The sequence below is a fragment of the Ischnura elegans genome, chromosome 4 (assembly GCF_921293095.1).
Source record: "Ischnura elegans chromosome 4, ioIscEleg1.1, whole genome shotgun sequence".
NCBI classification, from domain to species: Eukaryota; Metazoa; Arthropoda; class Insecta; order Odonata; family Coenagrionidae; genus Ischnura; species Ischnura elegans.
This window is the reverse complement of record NC_060249.1, coordinates 126,755,515-126,769,540: the sequence shown is the minus strand read 5'-3', so window position 1 is coordinate 126,769,540 and position 14,026 is coordinate 126,755,515. Positions and strand designations below refer to the sequence as shown.

At 39.8% G+C, this 14,026-nt stretch overlaps 1 protein-coding gene across 1 annotated transcript in view; it reads left to right on the top strand.

Annotated features, from left to right (window-relative positions):
* The window catches only part of LOC124158024, a 104,287-nt gene that overhangs the window by 14,703 nt on the left and 75,558 nt on the right, over positions 1 to 14,026 (top strand). Inside the window, exons 6-9 of the mRNA XM_046533170.1 lie at positions 101 to 7,747; positions 8,008 to 8,313; positions 8,592 to 8,918; positions 9,486 to 9,779. Of these exons, the coding sequence (XP_046389126.1) occupies positions 101 to 7,747; positions 8,008 to 8,313; positions 8,592 to 8,918; positions 9,486 to 9,779 (8,574 nt within the window). The remainder of the gene's footprint in view (positions 1 to 100; positions 7,748 to 8,007; positions 8,314 to 8,591; positions 8,919 to 9,485; positions 9,780 to 14,026) is intronic.

Below are 14,026 nucleotides of genomic sequence, written 5' to 3'. Positions count from 1 at the left end.
TCTTTTTGCTATCTTCATATTCAAATCCTCTTTACTGTATTTATGTTTCAGTTTTTGCTCATCATTTATTTCTAATAAATTGACTTGGTCACCTTTTTAGGATGCCCTAGTTGGCGAAAAACCCAAGAGTCCACCAAGTGATCCTCCCTTACCTGAAGAGAATAAGAGAACAACTGTTGAAACCCTTGAGAATGTTCCATCCCCTCACTCTCCTGATATTATTGACGAGGGCTTCATTGTAATCCCTTCTCCATTGCCTGCTGATGTTATGAAAAGCCTGGATGCTGGATCCGAGGCTATTGTAGTCCCTAGTTCTGAAGTAGACCTTCCCAATGTTGACATCACTCCTAGCCCTGTTGTAGCACCTGGACCTCTATCCACTGATTTACAGGAAAAGATAGATGAGGTGGTGGAGAGAGAAGTTTTAGTTGAAACAGGAAGTTTGGAGCAAATGAGAGACCATGGTGAATATTCAGTCCAAGAGCTTACTTCATCGCTCCATCCCCATCAATTAGAATCTATTCCTGGTCAAGAGTTAGTCAGTGAGCCTACAGAAGCAATAGTAGAAATGATTGAAGTTTCCCAATCCAAGGCCAAAGGTGAAGAGCCAAAGCTCACTACTCAAGTCACTGAAAGGGATTGTCAAACTTCCCCTGTACTAGAAAGCCTAAAAGATAATATTCAGATCATAAAGAAAGTAACAGGTGAGGAAGAAACTATTGAAATCTCAACCACCCCTGGTTATATTGGGGAGACGCAGGTCACTTCTCCATCAAGTGAAGTTGATGACATTGTGGTGGAAATGTCTTATGATGATGACAAATCAAAAGAACCCAATGCTGTTTCAGTTTCAGAGCTGAGCATAACTCATACAACTCCCCACTCATTTGAAACTATAGTCTCTGATCCTGCTGAAACAACAACTAAGGTAATAGTTGATGAGGATGGTACGAAGAGGATAATTGTGCGACAGCTTCGGAAAACCATGACCACTAGACATCAGCAGCAAATGGCTACCATCCAGAGACTTACCACTGTCTCTTCGGATTCAGGGAATCAGGAACCAGAGACATCCAATGCAATGGCTTTCTCAGAAGTGGTTTTGCAGGGTCAGAAAACTACTACTTCAGACAATACTGATGGTCAAACAGTATCTGCTACAACTCAATCCTACAGTGGAAGAGTTATGGGCGGTGTTCCAGGAAATATTCATGTGACTGAGTTCACCTCAGGGCCTCAAGAAACGGTGACATATCATACAGGAGATGCGATACCTTCCAATGTTCTCATCCGAGGTCAAGAATTGTCAAGAGGAGGAGATTTCCTCCCTTCACCCGCTGGGATTGTGTCTGACCAAGGAGTAGTTGAAAACGTGTCAGAGCAGTTACAGATGACAGAGGATGGTGAAGCTCCTGAATACCATATGACTACATCCAGTGTAAAAGCAGTTGTGGAACAGGTGACCAGGAGAGTTGTTAGAAGATCCAGAAAAATCATTCGTAAGATTATGATTATAGATGGGAAGGAACATGTTTCTGAAGAAATAATTGAACTACCAGAAGAAGTGGAGGTGTCTGAGGCAGGAGTTCCTGTTGTGAAGATAGAAATGAGCCACACAGAGTCCAGCAACCATGGAGAAGGAAGTCCAAAAATCATACCTAGTGACACCATCAAATCCCAGCAAATCTCTAGTGTTAATATTCCTGGTAGTGAAACTATTCTTGAGCCAGAGATCACTGTCAAAGCACCTGCTGTTGTGGATGCACTAGTATGCCATTCGCAAGTGGGAGGTGATAGTGTGGTACCCAATTTGAAATCCATCCAATCAAAGAGTGGAATCACACTGGATAAATCCCAAGCTCCTACCACTTCAGCATCCCCAAGTGACATTAATGATGGAAGTAGAATACCCCAGAAGGAGGCAGCTGAGGATACATGGTACAGTGGTCAAGAGACTCAATTTGTGAGCAGTACGTCAATGACTGGAGAACGTGATGGTAATGTTGAGAGCCTGGCAGCAATATCTGTAAAGCCATCTGAGGAAATCGCTATTGATGAAGCTATTTCCCTTAAAACACCTCCATGTGATGGTTATGAGATAGTGGGAGATGTTCATTTGATGACATCATCTCCTTCAGGAATGGTTCATGGTGTGGCTAACTTCCCTGAAAAGATTCGTGAAGAACAAGCTTTTCCAGAGAAGGAAATTGGATTTCCTAAATCAGATGATTTGACCAGTGAAATTCGTGTACTTCCAAGTGTTAGTTACAAAGAGGTGAAGGTGATAGAGATACAACCATCAGGTCTTTCCATTACTCAAGATCAAGACACTGTGGAAGATCTTCCCCAAGATGATACTCAACAAGAAAAAGACATTGATGTTGTTAAAGTCCAAGAAATCCCTGGTGAGAAATATGAATTAGTGAGGGTTGTGGAAGTCATTAGCCCTGTTACATCGGAGGAAATCAAGGCAAAATTAATCATTTCTGGAGAAGCAACTGTGAAAGAACTGCCAGATCCAGAAACAATGCATCGTGAAGATACACCAACACAGGAAGGCACACCTATGGCAGAGAATGTACAAATTCAACAAATCCCGCAGGAGGAGATGGAAAGTTTTATTGTAAAAACATCCTGTATTACTGAGCCATTGGAAAAAGATTTTGTTGCTACCGGGGGGGATGAAATAGAGGTAGCTGGTTTGGATAGTGAGACACCTGCTGAGACTGATAAGGTTTCTGTTGAGAAATATCGTTTGGTGAGAGTTGTTGAAATAAATCAACCAAGGCCTTCAGAATGCAAAGAAATGTCAGAAAGTACTCCAGTTCCTAAATCCTGTGAAGGTAAAGAGGATGAAGTTTCTAGTGTAGAATATTCTGTTCTGAACTCTTCAAAAGTAGACTTCCCCGAAGAAGAGAACAAACGATTGGATGAGGTCTTTTCTGGTGAGAGAAAAAGCCCAAAACTTGAAGTTGCAGACTCTTGTGATGAAATTTCACATACTATTTCTGTAGATCCAATGTATAGGGTGAAAATTGACATAATGTCTTCAACTTCAGCTGAACCAAAAATTGTTGGTGATGAGAAGCTCAGCATGGATGCTTCTCCTGGGATGACAGCCTCAATAAAGCAGGAAAGTGAACAGAGATATATTTCTTCTATTCCATGTGATACTGCTCCTGAATTCACCACAACAAAAAATGAAGTCAATATTGAACTTCCACCAACAGTAACAATTTCAGAAGTGAGAACAGTTCATGAGGTAGCGGACAGCCATAAGCCATCATTCAAACAAGATAAAAAGGAAGAAGATGCAGGAATTGCTGAACCAGGCTCATCTACTGCTGTGACAAAGAAGAAAAAACATAAGAGGGGAAAACACAAGGATAGTACATCTTCAGAGCTAGAAAAGAATGATAGGTCACTAATTTCTCCTTCTGAAAAAGAAAAAGATATTTCAGCTCTCTCCCCAGTAGAGACAGCCATTTCATGCGAAGCTGAAGAGCAACCAAGTTTAGTCATTGACACCAAGTTAAAAGAACAAGCTAGTATTCCATCGGAAGTGGTTGACCTTGGTGAAGAAGTCAAAGTTGTATCAGCAGACATAGATGAAGAGGATAAGTCTGAAGAGAGCAAGGAAGCTACTGAAAAGAGCCATGACACTGGGTATGATGCAGAAGACAAGACGTTTAGTGAGCAGCACCTCCCTGGAGACGACACAAGGAAGAAAAGGAAGAAAAAGAAGAGAAGAAAGTTACGAGATGAAAGTGAAACTCCAGAGGTTTACCCATTGTCTCCTAAAGATGATTCTGACAAGTACAGTGATTTGAGCTCTTCTATTCCTTGCACAGAATCTGTAGCCACTGCTCCTGAGTCTAACTCAGAGAGTTTAGAGATTGAGTGTACTCCTTCCCATGGATCAAGGACCCACATTGAGAGCCCCCAGGAAGAGGCAATCTCAGATCTGGCCGTAAGTCTGGATGACACAACTGTGAGTGAGAGCTTGGAGTCACAAGAAGTTCCCTATGATCCTAAAGAAGTTGCACACCCATCCAGAGAGTCCAAGAAAAAGAAAGGTCCTAGGTCTAAAAAGTCAAAAGAGAGTTCTAAGAGCATTTCTCAGGTTTCTCCAGCAAGTGACATTAGTACAACAGTTAAATCATCTCCACCGATGCATGAGTTGCCTTTGAAATCTGCTGAGTTTGAGGATGCAGTACAATCAGAAGAGCCAGTACATGGAGAACTCATGAGTGAACTCAGAGAAGCGGAGAGAGGAAAGCCAGTTTCCCATGAAATAAGGACCATTCAGGAAACTAAGGAAATGGGTGTCAGTGATGACTCAGTCGAAGTTGGAAAATTGAAGCCCATTGGAAGAATTGTGGAGCAGACTGAAGAGAGCTCACAGTTGTCATCACTGGATGAGCCAATGGAGATAACAATACAAACTGTTGTGTCTTTTGTCAGCCCAGAGTCTAGTGAGAAAGTTACAGATGATGAAGTTCAACAGAAGCCTTCCGCTTCAGTCCTGGAAGGAGAAACATCTCACATAAGAGTTAGCACCCCTGCAAAACAATCTCCTGTGAGTACCGCAGATGGTACCAAGCATAAAAAAGAATCCAAGAAAAAGAAAAAGCACCTTCCTAAGAAAGTGCCCCATGGTAGTGATGATAGTAAGGAACACTCTTCAATTGGTGCAGACCAAGACACCACCACCGTTGTTCAGACTCTTGAATTTGACGTACCTTGTGGTATGATGGATCCTTATGCATTTAGCCAAGTTCATGTAATTGACAATTCCAACCCAGAAGTCAGGAGAGAAACTGTAGAAACTACGACATCATCCATTCCAATGACTGACCAAAGGCCTGATGTAACATCTTCTACCCCCAATGAAAGACATGTTAGTTTTATGGAATTACCCGTAGGAAAAGAGTCAAGAGATGAAAAGATGATTGATAAAGTGTCACCCCATTCGCAAGGTTTTATTCGGGGTGGAAGCCCCTCTGCTTCTCAGGCCTCAGTAACTCAGGCTAATGATAATATTGAATTCACTCTGTCTGCTTTTGATGATGTGCCTTCTTCTCAAGATGGAGCTGTTACTTCTGATGATCATATTGTGTCTTCACAGTGGAGTACACATCACCCGAGGCGGTTCTCAAGAGAAATAGTATCAGTTGAATCAGTCAATGCTCATATCCCTCTGGCAGATGTTGAATCTCAAACATCAGGAATAATAAGGCAAACTAAGGATATGAGTCACCCTAAAGATGAAATGAATTTTAATCTGGACCAAAGCCAGTTGTCATCTTCTCATAAATCTGGAGAAATCAAACCATTCCATGAAGATACAACCCTTGCAAAAACCATAAAAAAAGATGGCAGGAATGAAGATTATCCTGATTCTAAGGTAGATTCAAAATCTGCACATCCAGATGAGGAGGCTTCATTTTTGGCCACTCACAGCCAGACCCAAGTAGTAAAGGCTAGTTCCTTGTCAGAGGATATTCCAGTAGTATTACCAAAGCCATCACCTGTCAAACCTGCATCACCTACTAAAGAGAGAGAATTCACACTCAGTGTTCTTAACCCCACTGAATTAATTGCTCCTCCTTCCCAAGAAAAAGAAATTCCTTTTGCTGCAGATGTCCCCACCCATCCTGAGAAAGAAACGCACACCATTTCTTCGACTGTTACATATACCGGTGCAGTATCATCAGCTGATATTTGTGAGTCATTCCAGGAGCATCCCATTAAGGGAAAACAAAGTGGAACTGATAAGACTGAGGAAATCTATGTGGCAAGTGAAGATCCAATGGAGAAAGATATAGTTACAGGCCCAGAAGGGAGAGATGCTCCACGTCGTTCAAGGGGTAGATCACAAAAGTCACAAGAAGATTATTCTGATGGCTCATCTCAGTCCAATGTGCCTACAAATTTTGAACCAAAATCCTCTGGAAAGCGCAAAGGGAAAGATAAAAAAGTAAAATTTTCTAGGCCCCAAGAAGATTTTCCTAAAATTTCAGTACAGAAAGTGGCTTCATCTTTAGCTGAACCGAGCCCTGTTAGCAGTTCTCCTGGTGACTACCAGAAAGAAGTTTCATCTCTACCTGGAGCATTGCTTTATTCTCAAGTGGTGAAAATCAATTCCAGAGAGCCAAGTCCAGTGAGAGATATGGGCACTGGTGCTGCTAATCCCCCTCAGGAAATTACACTAACTTCTCCTGGGGAAATTGTTTTACCATCTCAAAGAGTTGAGTCTACTTCATTTCCATATGAAATATCTGAGACTGTTTCAATGTCAACTACATATCCTGAGGAACATTTGGACTCTATGCCAGTTAATGTGAAAACATCTTTTATAACCAAGGAGAGCAGAACTGTTTCTCCATGGGAGAAATTTGATAAAGAAACCCCAAAGCCCAAAGAGATGGCAGTGGAACCATTGGACCACAGTGGAACTTTGTCTGTGGAGCCCATCTCAGAAGTTACCAGCAAATTGCACGTCAATGCCAGTGCATTGGCAGAGAGGTTGAATAATCTCCAAAATACAAGAAACCCCTCACAGATGTCTGGCCTAATTTACTTTGCCACTCACTCTCATAGTGTGCCCAGTGACTCTTTGCAAGTACAGCAACAGCTGAGTGAAAACATGGAAGGCCTTGATGACGCAATAAAGAACCGGAACACTGTCATAATCGAAAGCACATACATCACAACAATAGAGGTGATTTCTTACTGGTTGGAAATCATTGAGCATCGAATATATTCTGTCAGGCAAGTTGGCGATATTAAGGTTCAGGAAAATGAACTATTGAGTATTGATGAAGAAATGGCTAAGGTTGGGAAGAACTTGGGTGTTCTTGAAAACAACCTGGGGACAGTCAGTCAAATTTGCAATGAAGATACGGTCTTGCAGATTCAAAATTGTCTTTCATCTTTGAAGGAGCAAGCAAAAAATGTTAGTGACACTGCAAAGGAAGATGAAGACACAACCAAGTATGGAATTCAGCAATGGGAAGAATTCCAGAACTGCATCAACAGTTTAAGCTTACTGATTGAGGAGTCAAGGAAGCAACTTCAAGACTTGGGCTGCTCCGACAGCCCTGCACATGCCAAGCTACAGGAATTGGAGAACCTTGATGCCATCAACCAAGGACATAGACATGAGTTGAAGCGTCTTCTCTCAATTGGTTCTAAGCTTGCTATGGAATTCCCTGGAGGAGAATTCCCTCAGGAGTGTGGTCGTGCTTTTGAGGCAGTGAAATCGATCGAACATGGCATACTAAAGGAGAAGGAAAAAATCCTCCAACTCCTATCCCTTACGGATGAGTACAAGCAAACCCTTGATGAATTTGCCCAGATAATTGAGGTTGCCGACTCCTTAGTTGAAGGCACCATCAATGTGAATGGACTACACCATCTCCAAGAGGAAATGCAAAAGCACCGTAAGTTTTTTGCCAACTTGAGTCATTGCCGCCAAATTCTGGAGTCTTTAGAAGGTAATCTAGATCCTGAGACAAGAAGAAATCATGCAGAATTACACAGTGAGCTTCATGGACGTGCTGCTGGGACCTTGGACAAAGCTGCTGGGAGAGCTCAACAGATGGCTCTGGCTGCATCTCGGTGGACAGTGCTGGAGCAGGGTGCCAAGGAAGAAGAGGGCTGGGTGCGAGTGGCTCATCAGCGCATGCCAGACCTTGCCAATGTCACAACATCAGACTTCAATCAGTACATCTCTCTATATCAGGTGATTAATCATCTTTGCCATGATTTATGTCTCCATGATACTCTCCCTTGTGTAAATCTTGGGTTTCCATGATAGTGAACATTTATATGGGCATCACGTTGAAGGCTGTTGAGTATGTTGATTATAAATCTCTTAAATATAGCTCTTCTTTGGAAGCCTTGCTCAGCAACAGTCTTATTTAATCATGTGATTTCATATGAACTTTGTGCCTAAAAAAATGCACAATAAAAAGGGTTCATTTGTTTGAATTGTTTTTACAGGCTCTTTCGTCTGATATTGTCATTCACCATGCAAGAGTTATGCAGTTAATGAACATAGCCAACAAACTGCAGGAAATAATAACATGCTCTGGTTTGGAAGCCACCTACAGTGAGTTTGCAGAAGTTATCATCAGGTTACAAGACAATGTTAGCTCCAATCTGCACAAGCTATTAGTATTCAAAGAGGCATGGGCACATTTTAACATGCTATCCACCAAACTAGAGAACTGGGTCAATGCAGCAGAAATCAATCTGGCTAACATTACTACTCCTGATTTACTGCCTTTGAATGTCAGGGAGTTTTGGGTAAGGAAATACTCATGTAATTCATCTTTCGCTTTTATAACTTTATGCATATTCTTGATTATATGATATTAATATCAATTTTTATTTTTAATGTATCTGCTTTGTGAAATGAATGAATAAATGAGTTAACTGGTTGAATATGACCAGAATTTCAAATAATTTTACTCTGAAAATTGTTTGATGACCTGAAATTCATGTCTACATTTCCATGATTTAAGTGAAGGAAAATGATCCAGATTTGCCGGCTTATACCAATAATTGTAAACCTTTCTTGACAGGAGTTGAAGGCCCAGTTTGAAGTGTACAACTACATCCACAAAGAAGCAAATCGGAGCTTTTGCCAAGCTATAGCTATCCTCCCTATTGCTGATAAAGTCAGGCAGAAGGAGGAACATGAAAAGCTTGAGGAACGCTGGAGATGCATTTCAAGTAAAATTGATGCTGTGCAGACTAATCTTCGCAATAGCATCACTCAAGACATTCCAGCCAATGAGAAGTTGATTATCTTGGAAAGAGAGCTGAGGGAGTTGAAGTTGGCTATGGAAGACATGAATGGCATCATCAAGACTGAGGAAGACCTTAATCTCTATGTGGAACGCATTCAGGTTTGTACATTTTTATTCGAGATTAAGCAACTCTGGTTATGATAGGTTTTTCATTTGCTTTTGAGTGGCGTACACAGCCTTGTTTTCCTGGTTATGACAATTTTATTCTTCATGCATCCAGCCTAATTGTATTGAGTTGCATGATCACATGCTTGTAATTGATGTAGTTGAAGTAGTGACGGTTTTGTTGAGGTCCAGCTGAGTTAGTTGAAGTCAGATCCAAAGTTATGCCTGCTTTTGGCCCTATGTACTTTTAAAAATTTCAAGATGGCAACACAAGTTTTCAGTGAGCAATATGCCAGGAAAAAAGGCAGACATACTACTACCAGAGCATGAGTCCTTAGAAGGGAAAGATTTTTGTACCTTGTTGTCTTTAGAAACTTCGTATAACAATTCAGAGATTGGTGAATGTGCTAGCATTTCAATACAAAATGTACTTTGGCACATAGTAAATCAAAGGTAGAGATGGATTTGTGTATGGAAGATAGGTCTGCAACTTGAAATCATCTCATTTATTTTGCTTAGCTCTCTCTCCGTGCTTTCTCTATTGTCAACATTCCTTTCCAGGTACTTTGCACTCAAGTTGAAGGCTTGGAGGAGGAGCTTGGGTGCCTGGGTTTCTTGCCTGCATCGGAATCGGAGCATGTTGGCTCACTCTTGGGCTCTGCTCGGAGGCTAGGCTTGCAGCTGCGGGAAGAGCTTGAAGCAGGTATACATCTTCGAGAGAAGCTGCAAACTCTTCAAAAGGGCATGGCCAAGGTGAAGAAGTCCCATGAGCGGGCTGAGGGCATTCTGCAGCAGTGTGGGGAGGCTCAGACCCTTGGCAGTGAAGTGGTGGAGCAAGCATTGAACAACTGCCAAGTAAGTGCTGCTTACTCTATTGACACATTTCACACAATTGATGTCCCTTTTGTGATGAAATGCACCCTAACCTAAGACATGCTAATTCTCTTGCTGTTGTATATGTGCAAGGAACTCATTCATTTAACAAATTGAATTTTTGAAGAAATTTCTGTGTAGCTTGGGCCATGTTCCAATTGTGTTCTCTGCCCCCTGTGCCCTACCTACCCTCAGAGAATCCTATGCTCTTTGTGTTCTTTCGACCAATGCCAGTACTGTGGAAGGACTTGGTCATTGTGCAGTAACTTCCAAAAGTTTTAGGACAAAGTTTGTGGCGCTACTTCTGCTTCTCAAGAATTTTTAGCTTCCTTAACTCTTTTTTTTTCCTTGGTCACTTACCAAAAATATTTCGTCTGCCTATGAAGATAAATGCACTCAAAGGGAGTAGTTACTTACAAATTTACCATTCCGTTTCAATTTATGTCTGATTCAATGATTATTTCATGTGCATTTACTGCGTACTTGCCCCAGTTTTCACTGTTGGTTCGTACTGTCCATATTCTAATACCTTCACTGCAAGCAGTTGCGGTGGACTAGTTTAGTAAACGTGTGGCTATGTTGGTAGAGGTTGTTAGATCAAATCCCCCTCGCGGAAAACATTGGGAATATTTTTATTTTCAAGTTGTTCACTGGTTTTTTTTTTATTTTTTCATATTGGGTAGGATTAGACGTATAGTTTCTATGAATACCTAGTAGATTTTGAAGGTTAGGAATTTGCAAAAGAGGGTAACTTTAACCCGGCAGTGAAGGACGCATAAAAATCCAGCGTCGGTGTTAGCATTATTGTTTAAGACAGGCGGCAAAGGGTCATGCATATCAGTTGATAATTGCAAATTTATCAATTGCTTTTGATTGTTGTAGGCTGTTGAGATTTTCTGTAATGAACTCCAAACTGATCACCCGCCTCGTGAGATGGGTTATTAACCTAGCCCCGGCGTTAATGTGCACGTAAAAGACCAGCGGGAAAGAGTCAATGTTTTCATTCATTATTAACCACAATATGTTCTGGGAAACTTGAAAATAAAAGTAAAGCCTATGCAGTTTTTTTATTTAGCTGTGTCTTGCATAAGAAGTTCAACGAGTAATAATTTAACTGGAAATGTAATAATTTGATAATATAAAATATTATTCAAACTCCCAATGCATTTGTTCATCGGCTTTTATTCACAGATATATCCAACACACTTTTGAATCGCTTTGTATCATAATTGACAAAACAATGGACAAAATTCTTTGCAATTCATGACTTAAAAGAATTTGTTTTGTCCTGTGTATTCCTCATCCTCTTCCGTTCTATTTTTCCTTGCTATATGCTACGAAAATTTTTCTTGTCAGCGAAAATGGTGAAGTATCAAAAAGCCTATTCGCTAACTAAATTGTCCCCACTGTATAACACCCTCAAATGTTTTTGTCGGTCTGTTAAGAATGGCATGAGGGCGGGTTTGTGGAGTTGAACAATATGTTCCATCACCTGCCTTCTAACAGTTGCGTGGCTGCATCCAAATTGTGCCTCCCTATATAAGGCAACTACTCTATCGACACAGAGGATTATCCTCGATCAAATGGCGAATGTCTTTGAAATCGTGGGTGGATCGAGGTTTGCCACTCCTTCGTCTGTCTAACAGCGACTCGTCGCCTTCCTTGAAATGCCTTTCCCACTAATAAACAGTATTCCGGGACAAATTCAGCAGCCTATTTCGGAAACTGCTTTTCCGCCCTCTACCATGCCTATAATGTGTCCGCGTAAGGCTGGACTCTACTGCATGCTCCTTTGCTATTCCAGTGCTCAGAAGTTCTAGACTGGTTCTGCATTATCGATGAAATTATTTGTGGAACCCATGCTTTCCTTTAGTCAGCTATTCCATTTTTCATGTTTCCCAGGTCCTTTTCCCATGATTACCTTAAAACTATGGCAGTCTTCAATTTTCTCATACTCGGTAATTCGTGACATGGAGAAGTGGTAAGAACGTTAAATTGCTGTGATGAAGTCTCAGATCTTTTTCTAAATTTTTTTGGTCATGAAAATCCAAGACTTCCATGTATTTTTTGTCATAATTATTATTTAGCACTTACCCATAGTTTTTAAAGAGTTTCAGTGTGTTTTTATACCAATATGTGCATACAAGTTAAAGGGAGGTCAGTGAAAATGAATACTTTAATGTGCCTTTGAAATGATTTTCTTTCTCCCGCTTTGCCTTGGTGTACAGTTTAATCATTCGCGTTTCCATGGTTATCACTTGGAAATTTTTATCTATTCATGCGTTAGAGTTAAATTGAATTAACATGGAGACATGATACATGGGTTAATATACTACCTGGAGCCTAGTTCCAATACCAGGGTGCTCAAATTTTTTCAAGGAACATTTTATCAAGCGAGGAAATGTTTAGATTACTTAAGAGAATAATAGAACTTGTGCTTATTAATTTGCTGATAGAAAAGAAGAATTAAGTTTTTTTACAAAATTTATACAGGCAACTATGACTAATGACATTAATTGATAACCAGATAATGCATATAACACGAAAACCAAGTGAAGTAGTCTGTGATGATTATAAAGGCTATTAACGCTATATAACTCAACTAAGACATCATATAATGACTCACAAAAAGGTAAATTAACCAAAATTAAAGATCAAAAAATGCGCACATTCCTTAGAGGTGCAAATAAGTTTTCAGATATGACAGCACAAACGAGAAAACCGAGGAGAGTGCGAAGTCAGTGAATTCTAGTATGCAATTAAGAAGGGTATTAATAAAAAAAAATTGTAAGTTTCTAGTAAAAACACAAAATGTGTGACTCCTAGCACCAGCCTTTGAACTGTTCAATAACGCCAACGCCTGGTTTTTATTCGCCCATTACCTCCGGCTCATTTCTGAATCACTTGCCTTTTAAATGTAGCCATTCTTAAAAAGATAAGACCACACTTATCTTATTCTTGACTTTTATGTGACTCAAGCGACTTTTGAAAGTGACTGTACAAATCATAAGCAATTGAGACATGGTTTCTGGGGATGCATATTTTGTGTTAAGACAATCATAATAAACGTTTTTCATTGAAAAATTTAAGGAAAATGTCCTCATCTAATCAACTAGATAAATATTAAATATAAAATGGCATGAAGTAAACCTATATTGTATAAGTACATACTAAGTTTTTATTCTCATGTATTGCATGAAATTAATTCCTCAATGTGATAAAAAGGGCTTTTAATGAGACAAAAAAGTAGCTTATGCATGTCTAATTTTACTGCTGGTGGGGTGGTTTACGAGTACAATGACTTATGTAATTACAGCGTGAAGGATACAGATTTAACATTGTGACTTTTTACAAATTAAAACTCTTCCCTACCACCAGAAACCATTCTCCTCGATTAAGATCTTTTGGAAGCATGATAAGATGATGACAACAAATAAGTTTGATGCCCTGGTAGGTTTATTCAGGTGACCAATGCATCATACAATGAGACCTCCATTGAAAAAATGTCAAATTCTGTGGAACAAAATGAGAATATTCTATGGAAGGAAATCTACTTTCTATTCACATTCATGAATAACTAGTTAAATTTATTGTTTGTCTACAATTCAAGCCTTCACTTAGCATACTTGTAATTAGGATTAATACTTTACTCCACACCAACTTGAATTAGGAGAGAACACGATTTGGGGTTATGAAAGATAACCTTCTTAATTGTAGAGTTTTTAGAATGAAATACTTCTGCAAACCAAAATTTTTTAAAAACTCCATTCATCAACAAGCCCAAATTATAACCTTTCCATTTTCAAAATGGATGCATGTGATACAGATGCATAATAATAGTACAAACATTCATTATGGTGGGTGGAAAAAGGGCTACTGTCACACATCATCACCCGAGGGGTTAAATTCCTAATATTTTGCTGTGTCTAGTTAGTATGAAAAATATTTTAACCCTAAGTTGAGGCTTTCCAATCTAACATGCCAAAATATGATTTTATGCTAATTTCAGGAATACATATTTGATTTTCTAAGTGCTTTCCTCCATTTCACCTGAACACTAACATTAGTTAAGATGGCACAAATATCCACAAAATAGCCTTAACACCAACCTTCACAGAGTGGATTTTTGTTGGAATGTTGCACTTTATTTCTCTAATTATAATGGAAACTTTCTTATACTTGTTTGAACCAAATTCATTTTGTTTAAACTGGCTGTTACTATCTTAGGT